The 18,489-nt window shown below is 38.1% G+C and overlaps 1 protein-coding gene across 6 annotated transcripts in view; it reads right to left on the reverse strand.

The window, feature by feature from the left end:
• Positions 1-18,489, reverse strand: part of PCNX2 (pecanex 2) — a 380,796-nt gene that overhangs the window by 330,078 nt on the left and 32,229 nt on the right. Inside the window, exon 1 of one of the 6 annotated variants that reach the window (XM_037821035.1) lies at positions 1,949-2,307. The exons of the other annotated variants lie outside the window; for them this stretch is intronic. Coding sequence (XP_037676963.1) covers positions 1,949-2,101 — 153 coding nt within the window. The 5' untranslated portion in view covers positions 2,102-2,307. Of the gene's footprint in view, positions 1-1,948; positions 2,308-18,489 lie in introns of those variants that run through there. 6 annotated transcript variants of the gene reach the window in all.

Here is an 18,489-nt window from a genome sequence, read left to right on the forward strand (position 1 = left end):
AACTTGCTGAAGCCTGCTCAAGCTCACATATCTAATAAGCAGCAAAACCAGGAACCAGGGCTTGGGTTCCTATCACCCTTCTACTGCCCTCCTAAACAAAAGAAAAATACTGGGACTTACAGGCTGAGGAAAAACAATGAAAAAAGCCATAGAAAAAGGAAACATATTCATTGAAGGGCCTCCATGGATCAGTTTCTGTAAGTGCCTTTGACAAACCATTTCATTTAATTTTCCTATGAATTAGTCATTATCACATCCATTTTAAGGACGACAAAACCAAGGCTTAGATAGGTTAAAAAAAATCAGGTCAAACAGCTAATAAATGGCAGAACAGAAATTCAAACTCATGTCTGATTCCAATGTTAGAAAAAGCCAGCCATATGGCTTTACATGTATTATCTCCTTTAATTCCCAAAACAACCATGTAAATCTGATACTATTTTTCTTTTCATTTTACACATAAGAAACTTAAAAATCAGATAAAGTAAGTAACTTCCCTAACAACACAGAACAGTTAAGACGTGGTCCCCAAATTTAACCCAGACAGACTTCAGAGCTAGAGTTCTTGCCCTCTGGATAAACTGCCAGAAAGAGAGTAAACTGGAACGAAATCATGGACAACCTCAAATATGAAATGCAAGAATCTGTCAGACATGCAAACTCATTGAAGATTTTTTTCTGTAGAGAACATGATCCAATTATGTTCTAAGAATAAAGTCCATTAAGAGATTTATCAAAATAGGATTCCGGGCATATAATTTTTTTTTTATGGAGAAGAAAAGAATTTTTTCACGATCTTGCAAGAACTGGTGCACAACCAAAATGTGGGGGGTTGGCGCCCAGAACAATAGACCCAGAAGTATTTATTCCCTATACCTAATTTGCAAGTCTGTCCCCTGTTTCTCCAGCGGCTGGATACTCCAGAGGTTACATTCTCTTATTATTTTTTTTTTAAATCTTCATTTTATTGAGATATATTCACATACCATGCAGTCATACAAAACAAATCGTACATTCGATTGTTCACAGTACCATTACATAGTTGTACATTCATTACCTAAATCAATCCCTGACACCTTCATTAGCACACACACAAAAATAACAAGAATAATAATTAAAGTGAAAAAGAGCAATTAAAGTAAAAAAGAACACTGGGTACCTTTGTCTGTTTGTTTGTTTGTTTCCTTCCCCTATATAAATTTTTATAAGACATGGAATACCTTACTGGTACCAGTAAAGCTTTTCAAATAAGATTAATAAGTATTTATATTAGGTATATTTAATTTGCTTAAGAGGATCTTCTATGTAGTTACTTGGCTAGCATTCCCTTAACATTAACCTACTAGGTGTGAAGTCCCAACTAGGTGCTGGAATATTTGTTTGGCATGAAGTAAATTATATTTATCCATTATTATACCTTTCTACAGCTTTCTTAACAGTGGTGTAGAAATTACAAGGTGAGTAATAGATAATTGAACCTGCTGTCTCAAAGACAAAGTGGGGAGAGGCAAAAAAGATAAACAAATGAAATAGGTTTGCTTTTACATTTCATTTTGGCTTTTGTCTGTCATGTACAATATCTTACACCAAACATTAACCCAAAGTAACCACTCAAGGGACCTAGGGCTGTCCATCTACAAAATAGGTTCAACAGTCCCCAGCCACAAGCAGAGTTAAAGGCTCTGACTCATCCTGGCATCCTGCATCAATTCTTAATGTGTCTCAGAGTCCCCAAAGTCCTTTCTATTTCTTTCCCTTCCAGTGAATTCCCTATGCACCCTTTCCTTGCACTTTCTCTATTCCAAATTCCTGAAGATCTTCCCGCTCCTGCCTCTTAAGAATCACTACCCATCACTTCCATCTCAAGGCCGACCCACAGGTTTCTAGTTCCTTTTTCCTCGTTCCCTCCATCCCCACGTCTCCCCAGGGCTCTGACCTCCCTACTCACCAGATGCAGGGTCAGGGGCAGCAGCAGCAGAAACAGCCACAGGTAGAGGTGGCAGCTATTGGTGAACTTGCTCTCCTCGGGGTCGTGGTACCAGCCCCCGGTGAGCGCGGCCCACACGCCCTGCCGGAGCAGGGGAAGCACCTGGGACCCCATGCTGGTTGCGACCCCAGCTGCACCCGGCCTGTCCCTGCCCGAGTCACCGGACTCCCTCGGTTTTAACAGCGAGTTCCTCGGGCGGTGCCGCCACCGCCGCCGCCGACCCCTCCACCTCCTTCTCCCACACGACTGAAGCTGCAGCTGCTTTTCTGCCCGGACTCGCGAACCGCGGCGCCGGAGCCGGCTACCACCGCCGGGCAGGTGGGCGCCATGTCCGAGAGAGGAAGGATTTTCCCATCGTGCTCCGGGGCGGCTGCTGATGCTCCAGAGGCTCCTCCCAGCGCCCGCCCAAGAGCCCCTCCACAGGCCTTTCCCCCGGGGGCCGAAAAGGATTTATATGAGTTCTTCCTGCCTCTCTTCTTTTGCCTCCGTCTCCAGCCCCCACCCCCACCGTTTTCCTCCTATTAGGAGCGTGAAGCGCTCAAAAAATCAAGGATATTCTCATGCAGAAAAGACAGATGAGGACACATTCCCTCGCCCTTTTCTTTTTTTGACACCTGCACCAAAAGATTTACCGAACCCTTTAATTTCTTACTCTGAATCCTGCCTGCACAGCTTTATTCTCCTTAACAGCTGACCCCAAACGTTCTCTTATTCTAAGCTTTACCTGCACCTTTGGCACTAACCTTTTATCCTCCGTGGCCTTTTCTCCTGCTTCCCTCCCTCTGTTGCCCAAATTGATGGGATAAAAATGCTAACTGCCTTCCTGGAATAATTTCAGGAGTCTCACTTAGGTTTTTTGTCTTTTTACATATTTCCTAGAACATAATTCCAGGCATCAATCTGTTTAAAACGTTATTCTAAGTCTTTCTTCTTACTGTTTAGATAGGAATTCCACTACAAGGAATTACTGGACTATAGGTCTAACTATTATTTATAGTATTTTATAATTTACAGTAGATAAGCATCAGATTCTTTACTGAGATTAGATTTTGGAAAGGGGAGAGATAAGGCAGCCCTCATTATTAGTAATTTATAAAGTATATCAGATTACCTTCTGAGAGCAGATTTTGTGAAAGGAGGAGATAAAAGGGAACTCATCTTCCTTAGTAATAAGCATGTGGAGCCCTCCGTGAGTTTGGGTTTTGAGGGAAGAAAGATTAGAAGGCTTGATGATTCCCAACCCCACCTTTCTTGCATCATTTTCACCTTGTCTATCCCCAAAATGTCACATCTATTCTCTTATATGTGCACCTGCATATATGCCCTGGCCATCCCCCTGTCTGCAGCAGCATTTGTTCATGGCTGCCTTAGTCAAAAACAGTAAAGGCATACCAGCCTTCCCTTTCAGAAATGAGATGTAGGGAGGTCCATTTGATGAGAGGGCTCAGGACAAGAATGTCCACTGGGTTATATTAAAAGCCTCATCACTGCTGTTTCTGCTTTCAGCCTTAACCATGTGTCAATCTATTCTACATTCAGCTATAGGAATGACTAGCCAAAATGTCATATCGCTGCTTCCATATTGCAATAGTAATTTTCTCAAAGACACAGGAGATGATAAATTTTATATTCCCTCAGTGCTTGAAACCTACCAGGGTACTATATAAATATTTATGGAATGAATCAATCAACCAACCAATCAACCAACCAACAAATCAATAGCATTCGCAGACCCACACTAAATAATCAATTTTATGTACATGAATACATGAGGAATGGTCATACAACAGGTCATTTCCTGCACATGAGAATTGCCCTTATTCATTGTGCCTGATTCTTCAAATATTTATTGAGCATCTTTTGTGTGCCAGGCATTTTGCTGAAGACTGATGAATCAAATATAAATAAAATATTGTCCCTACCAGGAAGTCATGAAGGTTTTCACAGACAATTGGGAGAGACAGGCAAATCAACAAAGACTTGTAATAAAATGTGCTTAGTGTTATAAATTATATATATGTGACAGTTAAGGCAATGAAAAGGAGACATTTTCAAGTCTATGACAGGAATAGTGGTGGTGTTACTACGGCTGCCAAAGAAGGATTGGGATTGAGGAGCCGGGTCTTAAGCTAAGTATTAGCTCTCAGGGCAGACAAATGTGAATGGCTAAAGAAAGAGTATGGGCAATATATGTGCAGAAAGGAGGAAAGAAACATGGCATGTTTGTAAAAATGTCAGTATAGTCTAATATGGCTAGAAGGGAGGACTGATAAGGGGGAAAGTGAAACAGTTGGAAACTTAGTGAGAGAGGGGGAAAAGGTCTGTTTTATGGGTATTCAAAGTTCTTCAGAACTTATCTTAGGCAATGGACAGGCATTGAAAGGTTTGATGCATGGATGTGACTTGATCAATAGTACAGGGTAAAATGTTGAACACCTGAACCAGCAGAAATGGAGATGAAGATGATGGATTGGATATGACTTAAGACTTAGAGACCAATTTGATGTGTGATGGTAACAGAATAAGCTATTTATTGACTTCCAGTTTTTGTTAGGGTGACTGCTATAAAACAAATCAAGTTATGGAATATAGGAGGCTTTTGAAAAAGATTATCACACTGAATTGAGTTGTCTGGGGACTTCTACAGGGTGGGGGTGTGTGTGTGACAAGGTGAATATGGTTCTGGAGATTAAGAAAAATGTTTGAAATAGAGATACAGATTTGGGATAAATCAACACATAGTCACATGTAAAGGAATGACAATGTCCTAGAAAAGAATGTCAAATAAGGACACAAGAGGACTACAGATCACAAGGATTAAAGGCACAGGTGGCGGGGGGTGGGGGGGTGGGGGAGGAAGGGAAATAGGCGAACAAGGGGAGCCAAATATCATCAACCACACCAGTAAAGTGCAATTCAAGAAGGAAGCGGTTAATGATGTCAAATGCCATAGAAGAGGCCAAATTGTCCTTAGAATTCAGCTGTTGGGAATGACCTGTGCCACAGAAGCTACAGGGATTGGGTGGGAAGTGGGCAGATACCTAACTGCATTGTATTTAAAAAGATGGGAATATAATGAGGAAGAAGAATCAGCCAACATTAACTACTCCTTAGAGGAGCCTGGCCATGAAGATAAGTGTGATCTAAATGCAGGTGCAAGGTCAAGGAAGCGTTTGTTTTGAATGATTAACGTTAAAAGCATGAAGAAAAATTAAGCATGCTTCTCCACTGCTCTGCTTTACAGGGATGATCTCAACCCATTGTCCTGGCTTTAACAATTATGCAAATGTTGATGACTCTGATGTCTTTATATCCAACCCTGATCTTCAGATTCATATCCACCTGGATGTCCTCTAAGCCCTCAACATGTTCACACATGTACTCACTGGCTTCATTCACCCCTATTACTATTCCTCCTACTAGGCCTTCTGTATTTTGGATCTCACTTAACAAAATTACAATCCACCCAGTCACTTAGAATCTTGAAGCTATCCTAGGTTCCTCCTCTCTCTCATCCTCCTCTATCTCACCACCATTTCCAATCAATCACCAAGTCCTACCAATTTTATCTCCAAATGATTACCAATTAAATTTCCTTTGTTCTATCACTACTACCACAGTTTTTGGTCACATCCTCAGGATTTCTCACTTGAACTATGGCAATGGCTTCCAAGTAGATTTTTGTACTTCCAGCTTAATATCAATTAGGGTCCAACAAGAATAAAGGAACAACTAGAGTTGTTCCTTTTAGTTTTCCAACAGAGATAATTTCACATGGGAAATTGAAGAGCTGAGAAAGCAAAAAAGTGTTAATGAACAACCTAGAAATTAGCAAAAGCAGTGTCAGCATCTAGAAATCACGGCTTTCTAATCATGGTTTTGCAGCAGGAAAGAGAATAATACATCCACACACACACACTCAAAAACGGTAGCACAACTGACCATACTCTTCACCATAAATCAATACCAAGTTACTAAGTGCATCCAAATGAAAAATTTTTACATCTTCCTAAAGAACTGAACCTTTAATAGTTATGCAGAGTTCCTGCAGTACATATATTTTTGCTTTAAATTCAATTTTGTCTGATAGTCATAGAGTGAGCCAGCTTTGTTTTGATTAGTATTTGCATGGCATATCTTTTTCCATAATTTTACTTCCAACCTTTCTTACCCTTATAGTCTAGGTTTGTCTCTTGAAAGCAGCATATAGTTAGGCTTTGATTTCTATTCAGTCTGATAATCTTTGTATTTCAATTGGAATATCTAGTTTGCTTATATTTAATGTAATTATGAATATATTTAGAGTTAATCTTATATCTTAAAATGATTTTCCATTTGTCCTGCTCTTTTATGCTAAACCTTGGTTTCTTTTGGATGGATTATTTTTTATTATTCAAATTTTCCTTATATTAGCTTGAAAGTATTAAACTCTTTAACTCTTGTTGGTGATGGACATTAATTCTTGATTTATCAATTCCTTAGCATCTTAGAACACTGTTTCCATTTATCTTTTCCTGACTGACAAATTCCTTTTGCAATTTTAATTCTTTCTATATATGAAAGGAAATTAGACATTATTATTTCATACAATTATTTATGAAATAAATATTTATAATTTTCATAGCTCTTCATCCCTTCTTGCATTTTCAACTCTCTATTTGGAATCATCTTCCTTCTGCCTGAAGAGTACACTTTGATATTTTATTTGGCACAAGTCTATGCATATTTACTGGTGACAAACTTTCCTAATTCTTGTATGTTTGAAGAATTTCTCATTTCATCTTTATTCTTAAAGAATAGTTTTGCTGGGCATGCATTTCTAGACTGGAAGTTTTTGTTTGTTTGTTTGTTTGTTTGTTTGTTTACTACACCATTCCATTTTTCCTGGCTTCCATTATATGTTTTGGGAAGTTTGCTGTCAGTATAATTTTTGTTAATTTAAATGCAATTTGCCTTTTTTCTTGGCTATTTTTATAATTTCTTCATTTTTTTTGGTTTTCAGAAAAGTAATCATGATGAGCCTAAGTGTGGATTTCTTTTCATTTTTATAACTATAAAGTTGGAGTTCATAGGTCTTCTTGAATCTGTGTTTTCATACGTTTCAAAATTTTAGGAAATTCTCAAACATTGATTTTAAGACTTCTTCCATTCCATTGTACCGCTCCTCTCTTTCTGGGACTCCCATAACATGTATTTTAGAACATCCCAGTATGTACTCCATGTATCTTTTTTTAAATTCAGTTTTATTGAGATATAGTCACATACCATACAATCATCCGAAGTGTACAATCAGCTGTTCACAGTACCATCATACAGCTGTGCATTCATCATCCCAATCTATTGTTTGACATTTTCCTTATACCATAAAAGTAAAAATAAGAATAAAAAACAAAAGTAAAAAAGAACACCCAAATTATCCCCCTCATTCCACACTATTTTTCATTTAGGTTTTGTCCCCATTTTTCTACTCATCCATCCATACACTGGATAAAAGGACTGAGATCCACAAGGCTTTCACAATCACACTGTCACCCCTTGTAAGCTACATTGTTATACAATTGTCTTCAAGAGTCAAGGCTACTGGGTTGTAGTTTGATAGTTTCAGGTATTTACTTCTAGCTATTCCAACACATTAAAACCTAAAAAGGGCTATCTATATAGTGCATAAGAATGTCCACCAGAGTGACCTCTCAACAATATTAGGAATCTCTCAGCCACTGAAACTTTATTTTGTTTCATTTTTTTTTATTTTTTTTTATTGAGATTGTTCAGATACCATACAACTATCCAAAGATCCAAAGTGTACAATCAATTGCCCACGGCACAACCATACAGCTGTGCATCCATCAACACAATTATTTTTTTTTCAATTTTTAGAACATTTTCACTACTCCAGAAAAGAAACAAAGACAAAAAAAGGAAACTCACATCCTCCCATACCCCTAACCACACCCCCCCCTTCCATTATTGATTCATAGTTTTGGTATAGTACATTTGTTACTGTTGATGAAAGAATGTTAAAATACTACTAACTGTAGTATTTAGTTTGCAACAGGTATGTATTTTTTCCTTATATGCCTCTCTATTATTAACCTCTAGTTATAGTAACATACATTTGCTCTAGTTCGTGGGAGAGATTTCTAATATTTTTATAGTTAATCACGGACATTGTCCACCACAAGATTCACTGTTTTATACATTCCCTCTTTTAACCTCCAACTTTCCTTCTGGTGACATGCGTGACTCTGAGCTTACCATTTCTACCACCTTCACACACCTTTGAGCACTGTTAGTTATTCTCATTACATGCTACAATCACCCCTGTTCATTTCCAAATATTTAAGTTCACCCTATTTGAACATTCTGCTCATAATGAGCAACTGGTCCCCATTCTTTAGCCTCATTCTATACCCTGGTAACTTATATTTCATGTCTTTGAGTTTACATATTATAATTAGTTCATATCAGTGAGATCCTGCAATATTTGCCTTAATGTGTCTGTCTTATTTCACTCAATGTAGTGCCCTCGAGGTTTCTTCATCAACCCATTTCTTTTAAGATGGTTCTGTTCAAACACTATACATTCCATCCTAAGTAAACAATCGTTGGTTCCCCGTACAGTCAGGTATTTATGTATTGAGCACCATCGCCTCTCTATATAAGGACATTTCTTCCACAAAGACGGAGGAAGAGTCAAAGAAGGCAGAGAAGCAAAAGAAAAAGGCAAGAGAAAGAGAGAAAAACAAACAAACAAAAAAACTTGATAGCTAGAAGGTGACAAAAGGAAAGATAGCATTAACCTAAAGTAGAATAAAGAGACAACATCACCAATGCCTGGAGTCCCATACCCTTCCCCTATTCCACACACCCCATATGCATTTAGCTTTGGTATATTGTTTTTGTTACATTAAAGGAAGCATAATATAATGTTTCTGTTAATTCTAGACTCTAGTTTACATTGATTGTATTTTCACCCCAATCCCACCCTATTTTTAACATCTTGCAATGTTGACATTCATTTGTTCTACCTCATGTAAAAACATATTTGTACCTTTTATTACAATCGTTGAGCACCCTAGGTTTCCCTGAGTTACACAGTCCCAGTCTTTATTGTTCATTTTTTGTTCTGGTGTCCCACATGATCCCAGCCTTCCTCTTTCAACCATATTCACAGTCATCTTTGTTCAGTGTACTTACATTGCTGTGCTACTATCTCCCAAAATTGTTTTCCAAACCTCTCACTCCTGTCTTTTCCTTTCTGTCTGCAGTGCTTCCTTTAGTGTTTCCTGTTCACAAACTCGGTCATTGTCTGTTTGTCAGAGACTATTTTAAGCTTTCCCTCATATCTGAATGGTAGTTTTGCTGGATATAGGATTCTTGGTTGGTGGTTTTTCTCTTTCAGTATTTTAAATATATCACCCCACTTCCTTCTTGCCTCCATGGTTTCTATTGAGAAATCCACACATAGTCTTATCAAGCTTCCTTTGTATGTGATAGATCGTTTCTCTCTTGCTGCTTTCAGGATTCTCTCTTTATCTTTGATGTTTGATAATCTGACTATTAAGTGTCTTGGCATAGGCCTATTCAGATCTATTCTGTTTGGGGTACGCTGCACTTCTTGGATCCGTAATTTTATGTCTTTCGTAAGAGATGGGAAATTTTCATTGATTATTTCCTCTATTATTGCTTCTGTCCCTTTATCCTTCTCTTCTCCTTCTGGGACATGAATGACATGTAAATTCTTGCTTTTCATTTTGTCCTTGAGTTCCCGGAGACGATGCTTGTATTTTTCCATTCTTTTCTCTATCTGTTCTTTTGTGTGTAGGCTTTCAGGTGCCTTGTTCCCCAGTTCCTGAGTGTTTTCTTCTGCCTCTTGAGATCTGCTGTTGTATGTTTCCAGTGTGTCTTTCATCTCTTGTGTTGTGCCTTTCATTTCCATAGATTCCGCCAGTTGGTTTTTTGAACTTTGAATTTCTACCTTATGTACGTCCTGTGTTTTCATTATACGGTTCATCTCTTTTGCCGTATCTTCCCTAAACTTTTTGAATTCACTTATTATTAGTTGTTTCAATTTCTGCATCACAGTTGAAGTGCAAGTTTGTTCCCCTGGCCGGGCCATAACCTCATTTTTCTTGGTGTAGGTTGTAGTTTTCGGTTGTCTACGCATAGTTTCCTTGGTTACCCCAGTCAGGCCTCCCCAGACCAGAATGGGCTAAGGTCCCAGAAGGAAGAAATATTCAGTATCCGGTTTCCCTGAGGGTGTGTCTTAGAAAACTGGTACACCCTCTGATGCCTCTGGTCACTGTGCTTTTCTGCCCAGCAGGTAGCACCTGTTAGCCTATAATTCTTGACTGGTGTAAGTTCTGAATGAAAGGCAGGTAGTAGAGCTGGGCCCCACCCCTTTCCTCTTAGAGAAGACAGATGCCCTAGGGGGAGGTCATTAGCATTCCAATGGTCTATCTCTGCCTGTGCTATACTCTTGTCTGGGTCACAGAACTGGGAACTGAAAATGGCTGAGGCTTTCTCCACTGAGTCGAAAAGGAACAGAGCTAGTCCGAGGTGACCCTCCGGCTCTCCAAAGTCAGTCATCACCCAAAGCCTCTGTCTATTTGTTGGGGATTCGTACCTCGTAGTGAGCAGTTCACACTCGCTAATTAAAAAGCCAGTTGGCGCTCAGCTGAGCTATATTCCCTTGCTGGAGAAAGCTTCTCTCTGGCACCATGAGGCTTTGTAGCTCAGGCTGTGGGGGAGGGGTCTCCCGATTTGGATCTGCAGTATTTACTTACAGATTTTATGCTGTGATCTCAGGCATTTCTCCCAATTCAGGTTCATGTATGATGAGTGGATGGTCACGTTTGTCCCCCTGCAGTTATTCCAGATTATTTAATAGTTGGTTCTGGTTTTTTTTAGTTGTTCCAGGGGGACTACTTAGCTTCCACTCCTCTTTAGGCCGCCATCTTAGATCCTCCCCCATTTCATTTCATTTTGCATCCCCCTTTTGGTCAAGTTGTTCTCAATCCCACAATGTCAGGTCCAGATTCATCCCTGGTGGTCATCTCCTGTGTTTCCAGGGAGATTTATACCCCTGGGAGTCAGGTCCCACCTACAGGGGAGGGCAGTGTGTTCACTTGCTGATGTATTCCATGTAACTTAACCTCTTATCTCTGTTTTCATTCATTTCCTTCTCTCTCTGTTTTCATAGTTTTTAGTCTTCTGTCAAAATCTTCAAACTTTTCCTGTTTATCTTTGAACAGAGTAACCATAATTATTTTTTTAAATCCATGTTCAATAAGTTCAATATCTAGAGTTCTTATGATTCTGTTATTGCTGTCGATTTTCATTCAAGTTGTCCTGTTCCTTTCTGTAAAGGGTAACTAATTAGTGATTGTTTTCTGGGTGTCATATTTGAAAAGAGTGTTTTAAATATTAATTTGAAGCCTAGGAAGATGTTATTGTCCTTCAGACTGGATATCACTTGCTTTAATCAGGATTGGTATACACTAATGAACTCTAATCACCTGAATCTATTTTCACTGATGGAGATATTTTGAAGCTGAGCTATAGACTTTGCAAAGGACTTCCTACATATTGTGCAACAATTCAGGATCAAAAAAGTCAGGGGGGTCACCTGGAACACACACATACACACACACACACACACACACACACACACACACTGTTTAGCTAGTTTTGGACTCCAATGCCTGTACCTCTAGTACCACAGGCATTCAAAACCACTGCTAGCCTCCTAGCTTCTACCTCCAAAATCAACAAATATCAACAGGGAAAACGCTGCCCCAATTATGAAACTTACATTTATGAGCATGCATCCTCATTAACATATTAGCTTGATAATTCTTCACTATCTTGTTAGTTTTATTATCCTTCAAGCAGATTTTTGTTTGTTTGTTCTGTCCAGTCTTCCGGTAGCCTTAAGCATGAGAACTGGTCCATATGATCTAGTCCTCCTTTACCAATGAAATATTATGTACATGATCATGCTTATTTCAGTCTTTACTATGCAATTGTTTAATAAATTTATGATTAAACATCAAGTCTTGTACAACTGTGTGTGACTTAACCTAAATACCATTAGAGTAGCAATGTACACAAACTTTTGTGGCATTATATCGCCTTTATTTCAATGGAATTTCAGCACAATACTATGATACACATTTAAAGAAAATTTAGCCAAACTTGGATTTTACTGAAATAAATTTTCATTTTGTAACTTACATAAAAATTATATTTATTTTCACTGTCTCCATTTGTTGTCGACATTTTTATTGGCTGCCAGCATCTAAATACATTTCATATTAGGTCAATTCCTTATTGTATGAGTCTTCATTTAAGGAAGGTCCTTACTCCCTATAGAAAAGCCAAAGAATGCCAAACTTCTGCTCCTCCAACCCAGATTGAGCGTTGGCTTATCACCTAGGCTAAGCCATTCAGGTGTTCGCATCCTGTGCTGTTAATTTAATCAAATGATACAAAAATGAAGGGACACTTTAGAATTCATGGTGCCATCCAGGGATGGTGGCATCAGTGTCCAGCGGCAGTAGAAAAGTTGCCAGCACAGTCTTAGATCACTGTAGCAATATGATCTTGGCAATGGTTCTGACTGCCTAATTTCTCTCGATTCCTATCCATTAAGAAAAATTAGTTCCCCAGTATTCCCAACAAATGTATGAGCTATCTGATAGTCTTCCAATACATCTTTCTTCAAATTCCATTAGTCTGAGGTTATTTCTGTTCTGTGCAAACACAAATCCAGACTCATCAACTACCCAATGGACACAACACAAGTAATAGTGTTGAAATCTTCTATTCAACATGCCTTTTCCTGAGGGATTGGCTCAGTACTTACAGAGGAAAGTCTTCTGTACAGGGGTCAGAAACAAAAAGTGATGTCCTTTTAATGGAGGTAGAAGTACACAGTACACAGCAGAATGTCAGCACATGGAGGACACATATGGAGAGGTAGTGGAGAACAGGCATGAGGTATTCTGTGTAGGAGTTGAAGGTAAAGCAAAGGTAATTCATAATGATGTGGGAATTTCACAAAGCACAGCAGAAAGAATATGGTGGGAGGAGAGAAACTTAGGCTAATCCTCAGGCATTAGGCAAAAAAAAGAAAAAGTACGGAAATAAAGACAACAAGATTGTTTTAAGGAGAACCTACTAATATTTAAACTACTAAACCTTTACTCCAAGATGATTTCTGATTTTTCCATATATGCTTAGCTCTGCCTAAGAGTAAACATATAATATAAATAATATTTTCTGATTCTTTTAATTCCAAATTGTAATTCAAATGGTCAAGCTTAAAGAAGAAAATATCAATTATTAAAAAAAAAAAAAGTAAAAGAAGGAAGAAAAAAGAAAAAAAAAGCAGAGTGGCCTTTACTCATTCATGGCACTAGGTGGCACCAGAACACAGTTTAGAATACAACAAAATACAGTACATTACTGCTGTTACTCTAAAGCAAGGAAGGACTTTTTAAAAAAAGAATGAGTTCAATACTTCAAAAGCTTGCCCCCAAATGACAGTTCTACTTTTTGACTGATTAGCTTGCCCATGTTTTGTGAAGGCCAGTATATATTGTGAGTGTGTTTTGTGGGTGGCTATTTTTTAGGTTTTTTTTTTTTATTCTACAAAAATTAGTATCCCTGAAGATGAGAATAAAAGTAAAGGAAACACAAGAAATATTCTGAGTTAAAATTAAAGAACTTTCCATATAATGAAGAGGATTTTATCTAAAGATTAAAATGATACATCAGAATTATCATGAAGATAGCTCCAAGGAGGATCGACTTCTGGACTGACCGAGCAAACACACTGTCTCACAAACACAATGAAAATACAAGCAAAACAACTGAAATTAACCCTTTCAGAACTCTGGAAATTAACCAAAGCCAGAGAATGAACTGAAAATTCTCTATCCAAGAGAAACTGTTGAACCTAGGTAAGCCAGTGAGGGCTGGGACATTTTCACAGGAGCTGTTCCCATCACTTCTTCACCTGAAGCTCAGGGATGTGTAGTCACTGGCCACCTTGCTGCCAATGAAAAGGACTGACTTCCTCTGGAGCTCCATTAAAAGCACCATCCCCTGAGCACAGCAGATATTTGTCTAAATTTGCAGCTCCCTGGAAAATCTCTGTTCCCAGGGTGCACTGGCCATTTGATTTGACTCAGAACTCAACTCAGTCATAAAAAGCTCTACACACAGGGCATTATGGGAAACAACAGCAATCTGCTGGAAGCACCTCAATGCCTAAGCTTGTGGTTTCACCCAGGGCGGGGGGAGGGGAACTGCCAAGAAATTGAAAGGAAAACCTAAAGACAAATGATGACAGGGAACACTGAAAAGCTCCAAAATATTCCTGGAGATCTAACAGATGGTGCATATGTTCATAAAAGAACTATGAAAGGAGAATATCCCCATAATTCACTTCTGGCTGACCTTGAGGCCTTGCACAAGCAGGAAGTGAAATCTAAGGCTGTCTTCTAAATTGTCTGAAGTTTGGAGGTATGCCTTCTCACAAACAGCCCCTTGGCAAAGGTTGGAAGTCACAGAGGCAAGGCATTTAAAGATATTTTCTGATCAGTCCACATTAGCTGATCAATAAATCTTAACTTATACTAGGGGTGAGCTCTAGGGAGCCAGGCTTAAAAGTAAAAATACTAACTTAAAAAAAAAAAAAAGAAAAAGAAACTCAGCAGAGCACTTTGAAGCCTCACACTGCAGGAAACACAGAATCTACAGAATTAGTCTAAGAATGTTACTAAAACAAGCAGAAGCAACAACAACAACAAAATAACAAACACAGCAATAGCAAACCCTGGAGGGGAGAAGTGGGAATCTGATAACAGAGGTGATGCAACATATAAGCATACCTCGGAGACATCGCAGGTTCAGTTCCAGACCACCTCAATACAGTGAGTATCACAATAAAACAAGTAATGTGAATTTTTTGTTTTCCTGCTTTCATTTAGAATAGCTAAACATAGGCTATTCTAAAGATCTAGAATAAGTTGGACCAAGAATCAAAGAAGAGACTTAACAAAAAGCTAATCAATGAGAAAATCCGAGACAAGAAAGAGAAACTGACCTTCATAGTTAACTCATCAAGATAATCAGATGCCTAGACATCAGCAAAAAAATACAAGCCATATTAAGAAACGGGAAGACATGGCTCAGTCAAGGGAAAAACTAAAACTTCAGAGAAGACATAGAATTTGGAACAACCATCCATGAAATTCAAACAAATTTCCTAAGTCAATTCAAGAAGATGAAGGAAAATATGGATAAAGTACCAAAGGATATTAAGAAGACAGTGTGTAAGCATAAAGAAGAATTTGAAAGTATAAAAAGAATCACACCAGAAATTATGGGGATGAAAGGCACAATAGTAGAGATTAAACATACACTAGAGGAATACAACAGCAGATTTCAACATATGGCAGAAGAATCAGTGAACTAGAAGATAGGACAAACAAAATCATACAGTCAGAAAAGCATATAAAAAAAGAACAGAAAAAAATGACAGTGTCTTGGAGATTTGAGTGACAGCATGAAGTGCACAAACATATGTGTCATTAGTGTCCCTCAAGAAGAAAAGGGAAAAGGTGCAGAAAGAATAGTTGAGGAAATAATGGCTGAAAATTTCCCAACTCTTACGAAAGATGCAAATAAACATGCCCAAGAAGTGCAATGTACTCCAAAATGAATAAATTTTAATAGGCGTACTCCAAGACACATACTAATCAGAATGTCAAATGCCAAAGATAAAGAAAGAATTCTGAAAGCAAAAGAGAAAAGTGATTCATCACATACAAGGGATCTGCAATAAGATTAACTGCTGGCTTTTCATCAGAAACCATGGAGGCAAGGGGGCAATGGTATGATATATTTAAGGTACTGAAAGAGAAAAACTGCCAACCAAGAATTCTTTATCTAGAAAAACTGTCCTTCAAAAATGAGGGAGACTATCCCTGGGTACCTCTTGGTTGCTCAAATGTGGCCCTCTCTCTAGCTAAGCCAACTCAGTGACTGAACTCACTGTCCTCCCCGCTACATGGGATCTGATGCCCAGGGGTGCACATGTCCCTGGCAACACAGGATATGACTCCCAGAGATGAATCTGGACCTGACACCATGGGATTGAGAACATCTTCTTGACCAAAATGGAGATACAGAATGAAATGAAACAAAATTTCAGTGGCTGAGAGATTCCTAATAGAGTCGAGAGGTCACTCTAGTGGACATTCTTATGCACTGTATAGATAACACTTTTTAGGTATTAATGCATTGGAATAGCTATAAATAAATACCTGAGACTATCAAACTACAACCCAGTAGCCTTGACTCTTGAAGATGATTGTATAGCAATGTAGCTCACAAAGGGTGACAGTGTGATTGTGAAAGCCTTGTGGATCGCAGTCCTTTTATCCAGTGCATGTATGGATGAGTAGAAAAATGGGGACAAAAACTAAATGAAAAATAGGGTGGGATGGGGGGGATGATTTGGGTGTTCTTTTTTACTTTTATTTTATATTCTTTTTTTTCACTTTTTTCTGATACAAGTAAAATGTTCAAAAAATAGATTGGAATGATGAATGCACAACTATATGATGGTATTGTGAACAATTAATTGTACACTTTGGATGATTGTATGGTATGTGAATATATCTCAATAAAAATGAATTTTAAAAAGTAAATGAACAATGCAGGGAGAAGGGGAATGGAATGTTTTGGATGTTCTTTTTTACTCTAATTTTTATTTTATTTTTTGGAGTAATGAAAATGTTCAAAGATTGTGGTGATCAATGCACAACTATGAACAACTGATTGTAAACTTTGAAGGATTGTATGTTATATGAATGTATCTCAATAAAATTGTATTTAAAAAAATGAGGGAGACTACTGCCTTTATAAGCCACTGTATCCCACTTGTCCTCTTGAGACTGTCATCCCAAATTCCCAGTTTGCAACCTCTTTGCTCAAGTAGTTCCTATTTCAATAAACCTGCAGATTTGATTTAAAAAAAAAGAGAGAGAGTTTAAAACATTCATAGATAAATGGCAACTGAGAGAGTTCATCAACAAGAGACATGTAAGAACTACTAAAGGGAGTCCTGCAGGTTAAAAGGAAAGGACGGGAGACAGTAACTTAAAGTAGTATGAACAAATGAAGATCATCACTAAGGGTAACTAAAAGGGTAAATGCAAAACACAATAGCACTGTTTCCTCAATATACAACTCAACTCTTTAATTCCTATAAGAGAATACAATCTATCAAAAAGGGGCATACTTTCTGATAATAGACATACAAAATAGAAAGTGGTAAAATAGGACAAAAACAACATAAACAGGGGAAATAGAGGGTATGGAAGCAGAGAATGTGTAAACTATTGAGGCCAAGCTGGTATCTTTTCAAATAGGTAGGTTATAGATGTAGGTTGTGTAATATGAACCCAAGGGCAACAACAAAGAAAGTATTTTAAAAATATGCAGAAATAGAAATCAGAAAGGGTTCAGTCAGATACATCACAAAAAATCAACTATACAGAAAAAGAGAATGCAATAAATGAAAGACAGACAAAAAAGATATAAAAAACCAAAGGATAAAATGGCTGACATAAGTACTGCATTTACAGTAATCACACTGAATGTTAATAGATTAAACTCCCAAATCAAGAGACACAGATTGACAGAATAGATTTTAAAAGCATGATCGTACAATATTTTGTTCACAGGTGGCTCACTTTAGACCTCAAAATACAAATAAGTTGAAAGTGAAAGGATGGAAAAGGATATTCCATGCAAACAGTAAACAAAAAAGAGCTGGAGTAGCTATACTAACACTGGAAAAAAACAGACTTTAAATCAAAAGCCATTACAAAACACAAAGGACACTATAAATTAATTAAATATATATTAAATATACATATTTCCTCCACCAAGAGGAAATAACAATCATAAATATTTGTGCACCTAACAAAGGTGTCCCAAATTACATGAGGCAAACACTGGCAAAATTGAAGGGAGAAATAGACACCTTTACAGTAATACTTGGAGACTTCCATAGACCACATCAACAGATAGAACATCTACACAGAACAAAAAGGAAACAGAACTTGAATAATATGTGAATAATATACAAAATAACTAGACCTAACAGACATATACAGAACATTGCACCCCAAAACAGCAGGATATACATTCTTCTCAAGTGCACATGGCTAGGAGGCAGGGCAAGATGGCAGTGTAAGTAGGTGTGGAATTTCATTCATCTTCTAGGGAAGTTAGTTAAAAGCCAGAAACTGTCTGGAACAACTGTTTGGGAGATTTCCATGACCCCCCCCACCCCCACCCCCCCCACACACACATCAGTGTGAAATAGGTGGAAGGGCCAAGATCACAGCGCAGAACTCATAAAGAAAACAGCAGGCTTTTTCAGCTGTCAGCAGGGCCCCAGGCAAAGGCAAAGTTAAGGA

This window comes from Choloepus didactylus, chromosome 2 (assembly GCF_015220235.1).
Source record: "Choloepus didactylus isolate mChoDid1 chromosome 2, mChoDid1.pri, whole genome shotgun sequence".
Classification (NCBI taxonomy): domain Eukaryota; kingdom Metazoa; phylum Chordata; class Mammalia; order Pilosa; family Megalonychidae; genus Choloepus; species Choloepus didactylus.